Below are 17,397 nucleotides of genomic sequence, written 5' to 3'. Positions count from 1 at the left end.
CAACACTCTACTCAGCAAACTGGATGCAGTTTATCACAGTGCCATCCATTTTGTCACTAAAGCACCTTATACCACCCACCACTGCGACCTGTATGCTCTAGTCGGCTGGCCCTCGCTACATATTCGTCGCCAGACCCACTGGCTCCAGGTCATCTACAAGTCCATGCTAGGTAAAGCTCCGCCTTATCTCAGTTCACTGGTCACGATGGCAACACCCACCCGTAGCACGCGCTCCAGCAGGTGTATCTCACTGATCATCCCTAAAGCCAACACCTCATTTGGCCGCCTTTTCGTTCCAGTTCTCTGCTGCCTGTGACTGGACGAATTGCAAAATCGCTGAAGTTGGAGACTTTTATCTCCCTCACCAACTTCAAACATCTGCTATCTGAGCAGCTAACCGATCGCTGCAGCTGTACATAGTCTATCGGTAAATAGCCCACCCATTTTTACCTACCTCATCCCCATACTGTTTTTATTTATTTACTTTTCTGCTCTTTTGCACACCAATATCTCTACCTGTACATGACCATCTGATCATGTATCACTCCAGTGTTAATCTGCAAAATTGTAATTATTCGCCTACCTCCTCATGCCTTTTGCACACAATGTATATAGACTCTCTTTTTTTTCTACTGTGTTATTGACTTGTTAATTGTTTACTCCATGTGTAACTCTGTGTTGTTGTCTGTTCACACTGCTATGCTTTATCTTGGCCAGGTCACAGTTGCAAATGAGAACTTGTTCTCAACTAGCCTACCTGGTTAAATAAAGGTGAAATAAAAATACAAATAAAATACATTTATTTGGGCTGCAATCTGAGGTGCAGTTAACTCTAATGAACTTATCCTCTGCAACAGAGCAAACTCTGGGTCTTCCTTTCCTGTGGCGGTCTTCATGAGATCCAGTTTCATCATTGATGGTTTTTGCGACTGCACTTGAAGAAACTTTACATTTTCCGGATTGACTGACCTTCATGTCTTAAAGTAGTGATGGACTGTCGTTTCTCTTTGCTTATTTGAGCTGTTCTTGCCATAATATGGACTTGGTCTTTTTCCAGATAGGTACTCTCTTTTGTATACTTTGTCACAACACAACTGATTGGCTCAAACGCATTAAGAAGGAAAGAAATTCCACATTAACTTTAAACAAGGCACACCTGTTAATTTAAATGCATTCCAGGTGACTACCTCATGGAACTGGTTGAGATAATACCAAGAGTGTGCAAAGCTGTCATCAAGGCAAAGGGTGGCTACTTTGAAGAATCTCAAACATAAAATATATTTTGATTTGTTTAACACTTTTTTCGTTACCACATGATTGCATATGTGTTATTTCATAGTTTTGGTGTTTGGTGTTATTTCATAGTTTTTACAAAAAAACTCTTGACTGTTAACTCTAATGAACTTTTGACTGATACTATATAAACTGAGCAAAAAGAGAAACGTTCTCTCACTGTCAACTGTGTTTATTTTCAGCAAACTTAACATCTGTAAATATTTGTATGAACATAACAAGATTCAACAACTGAGACATAAACTGAACAAGTTCCACAGACATGTGACGAACAGAAATGTAACAATGTGTCCCTGAACAAAGGGGTAACAGTCAGTATCTGGTGTGGCCACCAGCTGCATTAAGTACTGCAGTGCATCTCCTCATGGACTGCAACAGATTTGCCAGTTCTTGCTGTGAGATGTTACCCACTCCTCCACCAAGGTGCCTGCAAGTTCCCAGACATTTCTGGGGGCAATGGCCCTAGCCCTCACCCTCCGATCCAAGAGGTCCCAGACGTACTCAATGGGATTGAGATACGAGATCCGGGTTCTTCGCTGGCCATGGCAGAACACTGACATTCCTGTCTTGCAGGAAATAACGCACAGAATGAGCAGTATGGCTGGTGGCATTGTCATGCTGGAGGGTCATGTCAGGATGAGCCTGCAGGAAGGGTACTACATGAGGGAGGAGGATGTCTTCCCTGTAACTCACAGTATTGAGATTGCCTGTAATGACAACAAGCTCAGTCCGATGATGCTGTTACACACTGCCCCAGACAATGACAGACACTCCACCTCCAAATCGATCCCGCTCCAGAGTACAGGCCTCTGTGTAACACTCTTTCCTTCGACGATAAACGTTAATCCGACCATTACCCCTGGTGAGACAAAACCTTGACACATCAGTGAATAGCACTTTTTGCCAGTCCTGTCTGGTCCAGCGATGGTGGGTTTGTGCTCATAGGCGACGTTGTGATGTCTGGTGAGGACCTGCCTTACCACAATCGCTCAATCCAGTCTCTCTCAGCCTATTGCGGACAGTCTGGGCACTGATGGAGGGATTGTGCTTTCCTGGTGTAACTCGGGCAGTTGTTGTTGCTATCCTGTACTTGTCCCGCAGGTGTGATGTTCAGATGTACCGATCCTGTGCAGGTGTTGTTACACGTGGTCTGCCACTGTGAGGACGATCAGCTTTCCGTCCTGTCTCCCTGTAGCGCTGTCTTAGACGTCTCACAGTACGGACATTGCCATTTATTGCCCTGGCCACATCTGCAGTCTTCATGCCTCCTTGCAGCATGCCTAAGGTACAGTCACACTGATGAGCAGGGACCCTGAGCATCTTTCTTTTGGTGTTTTTCAGAGTCAGTAGAAATCTTTAGTGTCCTAAGTTTTAATAACTGTGACCTTAATTGCCTACCATCTGTAAACTGTTAGTGTCTTAACGACCGTTCCACTGGTGCATGTTCATTCATTGTTTATGGTTCATTGAACAAGCATGGGAAACATTGTTTAAACCCTTTAAAAATGAAGATCTGTGAAGTTATTTGGATTTTTACAAATGATCTTTGAAGGACAGCGTCCTGAAACAGGGACGTTTCTTTTTTTGCAGCGTTTACATTTTAAACATCACACACAGCCTACATTTGAGTACATAAAATATCAAGGTCAAATAGGGGAGAGGCATAGTGCGGTAATGTGTTGCCATTTCTGTTTTTTTGCAAACAGGATGCATGTTTTGGAATATTTTTTATTCTGTACAGGCTTCCTTCTTTTCACTCTGTAAATTAGCTTAGTATGTGGAGTAACTGCAATGTTGTTGATCCATCCTCAGTTTTCTCCTATCACAACAATTAAACTCTGTTGCTATTTTAAAGTCAACATTGGACTCATGGTGAAATCCCCGACTGGTTTCCTTCCTCTCTGGCAACTGAGTTAGGAAGGACGCCTTTACCTTCGTAGTGACTGGGTGTATTGATACACCAACCAAAGTGTCATTTATAATTATGCTCATAGGGATATTCAATGTCTGCTTCGACCCCCCCCCCCCCCCCATCTACTCCATGGTCTTTGTCGTTGAATATGTGTTTGAAGTTCACTATTCCACTGAGGGACCTTACAGATGTGTTGTGTGGAGTACAGAAATTAGGTAATTCAAAAATAATTTTAAACACTATAATTGCACACAAAGTGAGTCCATGCAACTTATTATGTGACTTGTTAACCTTTTTCTTTTTTTTTTTTTACCTCGTTATGTATTTAGGTTTGCCATGAAAAAAAGGTTAGTAGTTATTGACACAAGACATTTCAACTTTTCATTTTTTATTAATTTGTAAAAATGTCTAAAAACATAATACGACTTTGACATTATGGTGCATTGTGTGTAGACCAGTAATAAAAATAACACAACAAAATGTGGAAAAAGTCAAGGGATGTGAATACTTTCTGAAGGCACTGTACATGTTAAGTTGTGTATTGGCAACTGTGGTATGCTACAACTGTGCTACATGGAGGTTCTTTGAAATAAATGCAAGTCAGCACTTATGCTCTAAATGTGAACCCCATTGTTCCAACTTCCAACAGACACAATGGTACATGTTAATTTACAATATTTGAACTGGGCAGTTTTGTTTCTTTTTGAAAGGGGGAGCAGGGTGGTTCTATCTAAATCCAATTAAATGTACACTGCAACTCAGCCACAGTGAGGGTAAACAAAGAGCTGCTGGCTTCCTGAGTGTAAGCCATTTCTTTGGGACAAAGGAGAATGTAGCCTATGTGGCGCGGAGAGGGAGGATGTGAGCTGAGTTGTTGGTGGTTGTTGTGACTTCAAAAGTATTCTGTCACGTTCACGTTGTATTCAGCAGTAGAACGGTCTGAAAAGAAACAATGTTCAACTGACAATTAGGTGGTCATAGACTACTTTCTTTTTGCAGTTCCAAGTAGTTAGTTAGCACTGGATGTAATGCTACCAGTTAAGACGTGAAATTAGATACTACAGTCTTAATACTTCAGCTTGTCCAGGAAAAGTAGGTAGCTGCAACAGGAAAGCCCTCATTTCCCAATTAAATCTTTGCACAGCAGATGCTGGCAGGGGTAAGTGACCAAAAGATAACCTCATAGCTTAGCTCCTCTGATTGGACCAAAGAGGATTGGGCTTTGTTTTAATGGAGATCTGACTGCAACAAACCCAACGCTGGAGTGTGACCTTATTCCACCAAGGAATAACAGTACACAGTTGACCCCTCTCAGGGGTCACTTTATTTTAGAAGTGGATCAAATGACTTCATTACATTTACATTTTAGTCATTTAGCAGACACTTCTATCCAGAGCGACATACAGCAGCAATTAGAGTTAGGTGCCTTGCTCAAGGGCACATCTATAGTTTTCATTAATTTCCCTTTTAAATGGGTTTACAGTGGTTAAACTATTTGTTTTATTTGTTTTCAGAATCTTAGTTAGCATAGTCTTATTTTGCATAGTCTTATTTTCACATATTAAAATAAAAATGTACACTATGTGGCCAAACGTATGTGGACACCTGCTCGTCGAACATCTCATTCCAAAATCATGGTCATTAATATGGAGTTGGTCCCCCCTGCAATAACAACATCCACTCTTCTGGGAAGGCCTTCCACTAGATGTTGGAACATTGCTGAAGGGATATGCTTGCATTCAGCCAAAAGAGCATTAATGAGGTTGGGCACTGATGTTGGGCAATTAGGCCTGGCTCGCAGTCAACATTCCAATTCATCCCAAAGGTATTTGATGGGGTTGAGGTCACGGCTCTGTGGAGGTCAGTCAAGTTCTTCCACACCGATCTGGTCAAACCATTTCTGTATGGACCTCAATTTGTGCACGGGGGCATTGTCATGGTGAAACAGGAAAGGGCCTTCCCCAAACTATTGCCACAAAGTTGGAAGCACAGAATCGTCTAGAATGTCATTGTATGCTGTAGTGTTAAGATTTCCCTTCATTGGAACTAAGGGGCCTAGACCAAACCATGAAAATCAGCCACAGAACATTATTCCTCCTCCACCAAACTTTACAGTTGGCATATGCATTTGGGCAGGTAGCGTTATCATGGCATCCGCCAAACCCAGATTCATCCGTCGGACTGCCAGACACTCCAGAGAATGCGTTTCCACTGCTCCAGAGTCCAATGGAGGAGAGATTTACACCACTCTAGTCGACGCTTGGCATTGCGTATGGTGATCTTGGGCTTGTGTGTGGCTGTTCGGCCATGGAAAACAATCAGTCAATCAAATGTATTTGTAAAGCCCTTTCTACATCAGCCGATGTCACAATGTGCGATACAGAAACCCAGCCTAATACCCAAAACAGCAAGCAATGCAGATGTAGAAGCAGGGTGGCTAGGAAAAACTCCCTAGAAAGGCAGGAACCTAGGAATAAATCTAGAGAGGAACCAGGCTCTGAGGGGTGGCCAGTCCTCTTCTGGCTGTGCCGGGTGGAGATTATAACAGGACATGGTCAAGATGTTCAAACGTTCATAGATGACCAACAGGGTCAAATAATAATAATTTGCAGTGGTTGTAGGTCAGCACCTCAGGAGGTCAGCACCTCAGGAGTAAATGTCAATTGGCTTTTCATAGCCGATCATTCAGAGTTAGAGACAGCAGGTGCGGCAGAGAAAGAGAGTTGAAAACAGCAGGTCCGGGACAAGGTAGCACGTCCGGTGAACAGGTCAGGGTTCCGTAGCCGCAGGCAGAACAGTTGAAACTGGAGCAGCAGCACGGCCAGGTGGACTGGGGATAGCAAGGAGTCATCAGGCCAGGTAGTCCTGAGGCATGGTCCTACGGCTCAGGTCCTCCGAGAGAAAGAGAGAAAGAGATAGAGAGAGCATACTTAAATTCACACAGGACACCAGATAAGACAGGAGAAATACTCCAGATATAACAGACTGACCCTAGCCCCCTGACACAAACTATTGCAGCATAAATACTGGATGTTGAGACAGGATGGGTCGCGAGACACTGTGGCTCCATTCAACAATACCCCCGGACAGGGCCAACCAGGCAGGATATAACCCCACCCACTTTGCCAAAGCACAGCCCCCACACCACTAGAGGGATATCTTCAACCACCAACTTACTACCCTGAGACAAGGCCGAGTATAGCCCACGAAGATCTCCCCCACGGCACAAACTCGAGGGGGGCGCCAACCCAGACAGGAAGATCACGTCAGTGACTCAACCCACTCAATTGACGCACCCCTCCTAGGGACGGCATGGAAGAGCACCAGTAAGCCAGTGACTCAGCCCCCATAATAGGGTTAGAGGCAGAAAATCCCTGTGGAGAAAGGGGAACCGGCCAGGCAGAGACAGCAAGGGCGGTTCGTCGCTCCAGTGCCTTTCCTTTCACCTTCACACCCCTAGGCCAGACTACACTCCATACCTTATGGCTAACGAGACGTGGTGTGATGACAGAAACATACAGGAACTCAAATCCTTCTGTTCACCTGATTTAGAATTCCTCACAATCAAATGTAGACCGCATTATCTACCAAGAGAATTCTCTTCGATTATAATCACAGCCGTATATATTCCCCCCCAAGCAGACACATCGATGGCTCTGAACGAACTTTATTTGACTCTTTGCAAACTGGAATTTTAACAAAGCTAATCTGAAAACAAGACTCCCTAAATTGTATCAGCATATCGACTGCGCAACCAGGGCGGGAAAAACCTTGGATCATTGTTACTCTAACTTCCGTGATGCATATAAGGCCCTGCCCCGCCCTCCTTTCGGAAAAGCTGACCACGACTCCATTTTGTTGATCCCTGCCTACAAACAGAAGCTAAAACAAGAAGCTCCCACGCTGAGGTCTGTCCAACGCTGGTCCGACCAAGCTGATTCCACACTCCAAGACTGCTTCCATCACGTGGACTGGGATATGTTTCGTATTGCGTCAGACAGCAACATTGACGAATACGCTGATTCGGTGTGCGAGTTCATTCGAACGTGCGTTGAAGATGTCGTTCCCATAGCAACGATTAAAACATTCCCTAACCAGAAACCGTGGATTGATGGCAGCATTCGCGTGAAACTGAAAGTGCGAACCACTGCTTTTAATCAGGGCAAGGTGACTGGTAACATGACTGAATACAAACAGTGCAGTTATTCCCTCCGCAAGGCTATCAAACAAGTAAAGCGTCAGTATAGAGACAGAGTAGAATCTCAATTCAACGGCTCAGACACAAGAGGTATGTGGCAGGGTCTACAGTCAATTACGGACTATAAGAAGAAAACCAGCCCAGTCACGGACCAGGATGTCTTGCTCCCAGGCAGACTAAATAACTTTTTTGCCCGCTTTGAGGACAATACAGTGCCACTGACACGGCCTGCAACGAAAACATGCGGCCTCTCCTTCACTGCAGCCGAGGTGAGTAAAACATTTAAACGTGTTAACCCTCGCAAGGCTGCAGGCCCAGACGGCATCCCCAGCCGCGCCCTCAGAGCATGCGCAGACCAGCTGGCTGGTGTTTTTACGGACATATTCAATCAATCCCTATACCAGTCTGCTGTTCCCACATGCTTCAAGAGGGCCACCATTGTTCCTGTTCCCAAGAAAGCTAAGGTAACTGAGCTAAACGACTACCGCCCCGTAGCACTCACTTCCGTCATCATGAAGTGCTTTGAGAGACTAGTCAAGGACCATATCACCTCCACCCTACCTGACACCCTAGACCCACTCCAATTTGCTTACCGCCCAAATAGGTCCACAGACGATGCAATCTCAACCACACTGCACACTGCCCTAACCCATCTGGACAAGAGGAATACCTATGTGAGAATGCTGTTCATCGACTACAGCTCGGCATTTAACACCATAGTGCCCTCCAAGCTCGTCATCAAGCTCGAGACCCTGGGTCTCGACCACGCCCTGTGCAACTGGGTACTGGACTTCCTGACGGGCCGCCCCCAGGTGGTGAGGGTAGGCAACAACATCTCCACCCCGCTGATCCTCAACACTGGGGCCCCACAAGGGTGCGTTCTGAGCCCTCTCCTGTACTCCCTGTTCACCCACGACTGTGTGGCCACGCACGCCTCCAACTCAATCATCAAGTTTGCGGACGACACAACAGTGGTAGGCTTGATTACCAACAACGACGAGACGGCCTACAGGGAGGAGGTGAGGGCCCTCGGAGTGTGGTGTCAGGAAAATAACCTCACACTCAACGTCAACAAAACTAAGGAGATGATTGTGGACTTCAGGAAACAGCAGAGGGAACACCCCCCTATCCACATCGATAGAACAGTAGTGGAGAGGGTAGTAAGTTTTAAGTTCCTCGGCATACACATCACAGACAAACTGAATTGGTCCACTCACACAGACAGCATCGTGAAGAAGGCGCAGCAGCGCCTCTTCAACCTCAGGAGGCTGAAGAAATTTGGCTTGTCACCAAAAGCACTCACAAACTTCTACAGATGCACAATCGAGAGCATCCTGGCGGGCTGTATCACCGCCTGGTACGGAAACTGCTCCGCCCACAACCGTAAGGCTCTCCAGAGGGTAGTGAGGTCTGCACAACGCATCACCGGGGGCAAACTACCTGCCCTCCAGGACACCTACACCACCCGATGTTACAGGAAGGCCATAAAGATCATCAAGGACAACAACCACCCGAGCCACTGCCTGTTCACCCCGCTATCATCCAGAAGGCGAGGTCAGTACAGGTGCATCAAAGCAGGGACCGAGAGACTGAAAAACAGCTTCTATCTCAAGGCCATCAGACTGTTAAACAGCAACCACTAACACTGAGTGGCCGCTGCCAACAGACTGACTCAACTCCAGCCACTTTAATAATGGGAATTGATGGGAAATGATGTCAAATATATCACTAGCCACTTTAAACAATGCTACCTAATATAATGTTTACATACCCTACATTATTCATCTTATATGTATACGTATATACTGTACTCTATATCATCTACTGCATCTTTATGTAATACATGTATCACTAGCCACTTTAAACTATACCACTTTGTTTACATACTCATCTCATATGTATATACTGTACTCGATACCATCTACTGTATCTTGCCTATGCTGCTCTGTACCATCACTCATTCATATATCTTTATGTACATATTCTTATCCCCTTACACTGTGCATAAGACAGTAGTTTTGGAATTGTTAGTTAGATTACTTGTTGGTTATTACTGCATTGTCGGAACTAGAAGCACAAGCATTTCGCTACACTCGCATTAACATCTGCTAACCATGTGTATGTGACAAATAAATTTGATTTAATTTGATTTTGATTTGACACTTATCATAGGACCTACTGAAGAGATGAGTCTTCAATAAAGACTTAAAGGTTGAGACCGAGTCTGCGTCTCTCACATCGATAGGCAGACCATTCCATAAAAATTGAGCTCTATAGGAGAATGCCCTGCCTCCAGCTGTTTGCTTAGAAATTCTAGGGACAATAAGGAGGGCTGCATCTTGTGACCGTAGCGTACATGTAGGTATGTACGGCAGGACCAGATCGGAGAGATAGGTAGGAGCAAGCCCATGTCATGTCATGAAGCTCCCAACAAAGAGTTATTGTGCTGACGTTGCTTCCAGAGGTAGTTTGGAACTGTAGTGAATGTTGCAACCGAGGACAGACGATTTTTACACGCTACGTGCTTCAGCATTCGGCGGTCCCATTCTGTGAGCTTGTGTGGCCTACCACTTTGCGGTTGAGCTCCTAGACGTTTCCACTTCCCAATAACAGCACTCACAGTTGACCGGCGCTTCTCCAGTGGGGCAGAAATTTTATGAACTGACTTGTTGGAAAGGGGGCATCCTATGACGGTGCCACGTTGAAAGTCACTGAGCTCTTCAGTAAGGCCATTCCACTGCCCATGTTTTTCTATGGAGATTTCATAGCTGTGTGCTCGAATTTATACATAATGTATAAAACATATATATATATTACATACGTATTCAACCCTTTTACTCAGTAATTTGTTGAAGCACCTAAAATGGTAAATTTATATGGGGTGTGTTCTTGTCTACACAGGTACAATGGCTCCCTACCCAACGGAGACAGGGGGAGGCGCAAAAGCCGCTTTGCACTGTGCCGGAGACCCAAGGCCAGCGGGGTGAAACCCAGCACAGTACACGTGGCGTGTACACCTCAGGCAGCCAAGGTAGGAGCTAGGAAACAGTCATACTGTATGATTGAATTTAAGACTTATTTCTCTAATCGTAGAAACTCTCTTAAATAATGTAATGTATACTTGATATAAACAAGACGATAGTGACGGCATTGTCTCTTGTTGCACTAATACACAATCTTCTCTCTATAATAGGCATTATATCTCCACTCAGAACAGGGGCGCCTGAAGTAAATGTAATTGGTAATGACATCATTCTGCTACTCCTAACATCAAACTTTTCCCTCCTGCAGGCCATCAGCAACAAGGACCAGCACAGTATCTCCTACACTCTGTCCCGGGCCCAGACGGTGGTGGTGGAGTACACTCATGACAGCAATACAGACATGTTCCAGGTGAGTGTCTCCCCAGCGTGTCCTCACTGCTCAAGTCACGCCTGGTCCCAGATCTGTTGTGCTGTCTTGCCAACTCACATGGTCGACTGTGTGATCACGCTCGCCGTAGCCGATGTGAGTAAGACCTTTGAACAGGTTAACATTCCCAAGGCCGCAGAGCCAGACGGATTACCAGGAAGCATACGCAGAGCATGCGCTGACCAGCTGGCAAGTGTCTTCACTGACATTTTCAACCTCTCCCTGACCCTGTCTGTAACACCTACATGTTTCAAGCAGACCACCATAGTCTCTGTGCCCAAGAACGCCAAGGTAACCTGTCTAAATGACTATCACACAGTCACAGTAACAGTCACACCTGTAGACATGAAAACTTCTAAAAGGCTAGCGTTCATAGGCTAGGTTGAATAGGGAAAATTTGTGTATCACATAGTAGCCGAAACCTATCGATGTTACATTGAACTGGGTGAATGTAATATGAATGACAGTCATCCAATATGCTGTAATAGAAATAAGGCCATGCTCATAATTTTTTTAATCATCCTCCCTCATCTTGAATGTCACCGACTGCCACTGCTGTACATCCTGTATAGATGGTACCGATTTGACGAATGACATTGTGGCTTCTCGAAGCTGATTCAGCAGGCAGTTAAGCAGTGAGACCTCATGGGGCTCGGGTGCACCCTGCCATTCCTTTCTGATAAGACCACATCACCCTCTCTTCCCTCTCTCACTCTCTCTCTTTTCTCTTACATCACTCTTCAATGTTCTCTCTTTCTCTCTCTCTCTCTCTTACTCTCTCTTTCTCCCCCCTCTCTCCTTCTCTATCCATCACACACACTCTCTCTCACACACATGCTCTCTCTCTCTCTCTCTTTTACATATCTTTAACTCTCTCTTTTATGTCTCTGTTGTCTCCTGCATGAGTTTCCCTAAGTAGAGAATAATTGTTCCGTTCACACACCCAAGGAACAAATATCATAGTGATGACAATAAGAAGCTGTGTCTTTCATGCATAGAAAGTCTAAACACACACACACACAGAGACCCTTATCCCGACTGTCTCCACTCATAGTGATTTACAGGCGTGAACAGTCTGACGGTGGCCAGCCTGCTGTTACTCCATTAATTCTGCATGACATCGATGACAGCCTCAGCTAACATAAATCTGAAAATGTTTCCCTTTCTTTCTTACATTAATCTGCCACCTGTCTTTTCTCTCAATCTCATAGTCCAGGTCCTGATCTGATCTACATGTGCTTTAGCCAACTCTAACTAATGAATGGCATGAAAACGATAGAAGGCTTGGCTAACAGGCTGTTGCCTCTTAGTAAAAGCACTAATGGTTGAGAGACCAAATAAAAAGGAGGCAAGGAAAGGAAGCCATTTGAGTACTGAGACACAAATCTGGGATTCCTTAAACTAATCTAAATAAAGAACTGAATCAGTTTAGTTACTACAGTGGGGCAAAAAAAGTATTTAGTCAGCCACCAATTGTGCAAGTTCTCCCACTTAAAAAGATGAGAGAGGCCTGTAATTTTTATCATAGGTACACTTCAACTATGACAGACAAAATGAGAGAAAAAAATCCAGAAAATCACATTGTAGGATTTTTTATGAATTTATTTGCAAATTATGGTGGAAAATAAGTATTTGGTCAATAACAAAAGTTTATCTCAATACTGTTATATACCCTTTGTTGGCAATGACAGAGGTCAAATGTTTTTCTGTAAGTCTTCACAAGGTTTTCACACACTGTTGCTGGTATTTTGGCCCATTCCTCCATGCAGATCTCCTCTAGAGCAGTGATGTTTTGGGGCTGTTGCTGGGCAACACGGACTTTCAACTCCCTCCAAATATTTTCTATGGGGTTGAGATCTGGAGACTGGCTAGGCCACTCCAGGACCTTGAAATGCTTCTTACGAAGTCACTCCTTCGTTGCCCGGGCGGTGTGTTTGGGATCATTGCCATGCTGAAAGACCCAGCCACGTTTCATCTTCAATGCCCTTGCTGATGGTAGGCTTTGTTACTTGGTCCCAGCTCTCTGCACGTCATTCACTAGGTCCCCCCGTGTGGTTCTGGGATTTTTGCTCACCGTTCTTGTGATCATTTTGACCCCACGGGGTGAGATCTTGCGTGGAGCCCCAGATCGAGGGAGATTATCAGTGGTCTTGTATGTCTTCCATTTCCTAATAATTGCTCCCACAGTTGATTTCTTCAAACCAAGCTGCTTACCTATTGCAGATTCAGTCTTCCCAGCCTGGTGTCCTTTGACAGCTCTTTGGTCTTGGCCATAGTGGAGTTTGGAGTGTGACTGTTTGAGGTTGTGGACAGGTGTCTTTTATACTGATAACAAGTTCAAACAGGTGCCATTAATACAGCTAACGAGTGGAGAACAGAGGAGCCTCTTAAAGAAGAAGTTACAGGTCTGTGAGAGCCAGAAATCTTGCTTGTTTGTAGGTGACCAAATGCCTATTTTCCACCATAATTTGCAAATAAATTCATTAACCATCCTACAATATGATTTTCTGGATTTTTTCTCTCATTTTGTCTGTCATAGTGTACCTATGATGAAAATTACAGGCCTCTCTCATCTTTTTAAGTGGGAGAACTTGCACAATTGGTGGCTGACTAAATACTTTTTTGCCCCACTGAATATTTGCCTCTCTAAAAGCTTTTTTTTTGCAAGAACATTACTAAAGCTAAATGGAATATACACTCTGATAACTCATATACCTCTTTTCCCTTCCATCCCAGATTGGGCGTTCCACAGAGAGCCCCATAGACTTTGTGGTGACAGACACGGTGCCTGGCAGCCAGCAGAGCCACGGGGGGGAGGGCCAGACCCAGACCCAGTCTATCCAGAGCACCATCTCGCGCTTCGCCTGCCGCATCATCTGCCAGCGGAGCCCACCGTACACCGCTCGCATCTATGCCGCCGGCTTTGACTCCTCCAAGAACATATTCCTGGGGGTGAGTTGGTGATTGTGATGAAAACAAAATAGCTGCCATATAATTAGGATAGAAATACTACTAATGTGACATACTGTATCTCTTTAAGCATTTGCAATTATTATTCATGATGCAATGACGTTTATAAGCCATAATACAACCTTGAAATAACTATGAACTATTAGAACTAAAAAGTATTGCACACATATCTCTGAAACTCTCCTTTTCTACTTTCTATCCCTTTCCCCCAGGAGAAGGCAGCCAAGTGGAGGACACAGGACGGACAGATGGACGGGCTGACCACTAATGGCGTGCTGGTGATGCACCCTCGCCACGGCTTCACGCAGGACTCCAAGCCGGGCGTGTGGAGAGAGATATCTGTCTGTGGCAAAGTCTTCACCCTCAGAGAGACCCGCTCCGCCCAGCAACGGGGCAAGATGGTGGGTAGCTAGTAGATACATACATAGACACAAGCATGCACACAAGCACACACGTACACACACAGATGTGTGCGCACACATGAAGTAACAAGCCCTAACATGTGTAGATGTGAGTACTTGCAAGAACATAACATGTTCAAACACACACACACACACACACATACACTCCTGTGCAGCCTCATTGAGTGAGTCTACTCCCTGTAAGCCATGCCTTGCCATTGTTTTCCAGGGACATTGTTTTAAGTAGATGTTTCTGAAGCATTAATACTGCACTAATTGAATGGAAGCTGCCAGCTAATATCCCCAGTTCTCACTCTAACTTGGAACAATTGACTCTTGAACAATTTTTCAGAACCTAGATTCTACCGTCCTCCAAAATGTTATTGTTGGGTAACTTCATTAAGCCATTTTACCACAGCTCTGATATGAGCAGATGGGACATCTAAACAAATTCACGAGTTATCTCAGTTGTACAGAACAGTCTGGTTGGAATGGGCTTTAGCTGTTTGAGGTCTCTGTTTCTCATACACAGAAATCAGCATCTGATTTATTGTGTGATAGGTCTGTTATGTCACCGATAATAACCTCCCCTGGAAAACCCTGACTCTATACTTTTAAGTTCCATCCCCTTCTCCCAGAGACCACACAGTCAGTTTGGAAGATTTCAGTAAATCAGAGGAATTCTCATAGGAATCTCACACTCCTAACCTCGCCTTCATTTTGGGAGGAATGACTGAGAGTCTGAGACATGCTGTTATTATGATTATGATGTGGTTTGGCCTTTAGACTTTAAAACTGAGGCATGAGAACGGCCAGGGAAGGGGGGAGGAAATGCAGAGAGCTGATAAGGGAGAAAGAGAGGAAGGGATGCTGGTTCAATGGGTTTAGTCACAGCAGGTCTGCAGCTTGTCTGAAACAAAAGCAAGACCTCTTTGATCTATTATTGAGGTACATAACGAAGGCCAATAATACAGGACAATGCTCAATATAATACTGAGATATATTTATAGTATCTCTCCCCAGTAAAATAAAATGAAAAGCACTTCATTAAGTCCTTAATGGAGAACCCAAGATCCCCCCTTCACCCCACAGCTATAAAATGTGGCATCGCAGGTTGCCGTCTACAGGACCATTGACACATTTAATCAAGGCAGACTGCAGAGCAACACCATGTGGAGCATGTGTTTGTATTGTGTTTGTTAATATCTTGCCATCTGTTTGCTAATATATCTGTGTGTCTTGCAGGTGGAGAGCGAGAGCCAGGAACTGGTGGACGGCTCGCTGATCGACCTGTGCGGCGCCACCCTCCTGTGGCGCACGGCCGAGGGCCTCTCGCGCACGCCCACCGTGAAGCACCTGGAGGCCCTGCGGCAGGAGCTGAATGCCGGGCGGCCCCAGTGCCCCGTGGGTTTCAACACCCTGGCCTTCCCCAGCCTCCGCCGCAAGGAGATCCTGGATGAGAAGCAGCCGTGGGCCTACCTCCGATGCGGCCATGTGCACGGCTACCACGCCTGGGGAGGCCAAGGACGGGAGCCCGAGGATGAGGTGGTGGAGGTGGGCCGGGAGAGGGAGTGCCCCATGTGCCGAACCAGAGGGCCGTATGTACCATTATGGCTGGGGTGTGAGGCGGGGTTTTACCTGGATGCAGCACCGCCCACACACGCCTTTAGTCCGTGCGGTCATGTGTGCTCGGAGAAGACGGCGGCGTTCTGGAGCCAGATCCCGCTGCCACACGGCACGCACACCTTCCACGCCGCTTGTCCATTCTGCGTGCATCAACTGGCCGGCGAGAGCGGCTACCTCAGACTCATCTTCCAAGGGCCCCTGGACTAGATAATGGACAGTGGTGTCCTCCCAAACCCCAACTAACGCTTCACAACTACCAGGGTTGTGATCATTAGGGCACACAACCGAAAACATCTTAAAACATTTTGCAACAGAAAATTAACATTTGAGTTTCTTATTGGACAAATCCAGGTAGTCCCTCACTGTTTCAGACAGGTTCTTTCTGTTTGGTGCTCTAATGAACATGACCCATGGCCATGCGATAACCAAGTGAATGGTGGAAAAACAGCTAAAGGACTATTAAACATTTCTTAACTTAAATATTTTGGAGAGCTACGGAATACTTTTTTTGCTTCTCTCATTTCAAGTGACCTTTTTTCTAGCAGTGCTGTTTTCGATACTATAATTATATTTTCATGTTAACATTGAAAAAGCGCTACAGTATATGCTAACACAGCAAACTCTTCCACAGGTGCAGATTTGTAATGTTCTGATGCAAAATCCATTGTGAGGATGTGTGGTGTGGCTTGATGTTTATAGCCATTTCTTTTTCTATCTGAAAGGCAATTGTAGCAGAAACAAGCATACTTTGTAATGCTAGCTACTGTTTTGGAAGTGACCTCCTTTTTCTTAGACATGAAGACCCATGTTGTTAAACTAGGCCTAGTCAAATTCATATTTGGCGATTGTGTAAAAAAAAAAAGTGCTTATGACCTTATACCTTTTTTACCATGAATCCCAACATGTACCCTATCTGTATGTTATCAATCACCACATCAACAGGTATAAGGTGGTATAAGAAGTGGAAGAAGTACATAATAAAAAACAATATCACTTTTCTCTCTGTGTACCCTTCTGTACAAGGACTGGAGAAACAGATCTATAAATTGACTAGTGGAAACTTGTCGACATTGACACTTATCTGTGTCCAGAATGTGTTCAAGCAAGCAAGTGATCCATTTTTGTTCAATTGAAGTGTGGCCCTAAACACATTGACTTTTCAGATGGTATGAACATTTTACCCTCTCATCTTCCATGTGTACCTGCATTCAGTGTGTATATAATATTATGTTTGTGTGTATGTTAATGTACCCGTGTTTCGTCTTCTGATCTTAATTTACACAGTGATTTGTACTCCCAATTTTAGTAATGTGTGAGAGCTTATTTTCTTTCATTCAACCAACTTACATTCAAGTTTTACCAATTTGTTCTGCTTTATATCCTCTTGATTGCCTGATGCCTTCATACAGGATGTTGAGTATTATTTCTGCAAAGAGGGTTGCTGTTGCAGACAACCATTTTTTTTTTACCAACTGGAAACAATAAAAGTTAAAAGCTTTGAAATTGTTCACATTTGTGTGAGTGCTCTCTTTTTTTCCAATCCACTGTTGGAATCCAAGAGCATCAATAGACACTGGACAGAACTC

General features: G+C 44.7%; 1 protein-coding gene across 1 annotated transcript in view; it reads left to right on the top strand.

The window, feature by feature from the left end:
• LOC115103855 (E3 ubiquitin-protein ligase pellino homolog 1) overlaps positions 1–17,319 on the top strand; it is a 56,915-nt gene extending 39,596 nt beyond the window's left edge. Inside the window, exons 3-7 of the mRNA XM_029624854.2 lie at positions 10,305–10,434; positions 10,695–10,796; positions 13,551–13,766; positions 13,997–14,185; positions 15,431–17,319. Coding sequence (XP_029480714.1) covers positions 10,305–10,434; positions 10,695–10,796; positions 13,551–13,766; positions 13,997–14,185; positions 15,431–16,018 — 1,225 coding nt within the window. The 3' untranslated portion in view covers positions 16,019–17,319. The remainder of the gene's footprint in view (positions 1–10,304; positions 10,435–10,694; positions 10,797–13,550; positions 13,767–13,996; positions 14,186–15,430) is intronic.
• The last annotated feature ends 78 nt before the right edge of the window (positions 17,320–17,397 follow it).

This window comes from Oncorhynchus nerka, linkage group LG15 (genome assembly GCF_034236695.1).
Source record: "Oncorhynchus nerka isolate Pitt River linkage group LG15, Oner_Uvic_2.0, whole genome shotgun sequence".
In the NCBI taxonomy this organism is placed as follows: Eukaryota; Metazoa; Chordata; class Actinopteri; order Salmoniformes; family Salmonidae; genus Oncorhynchus; species Oncorhynchus nerka.
The sequence above is the reverse complement of the archived record's forward strand: the minus strand, read 5'-3'. Positions and strand labels throughout refer to the sequence as shown.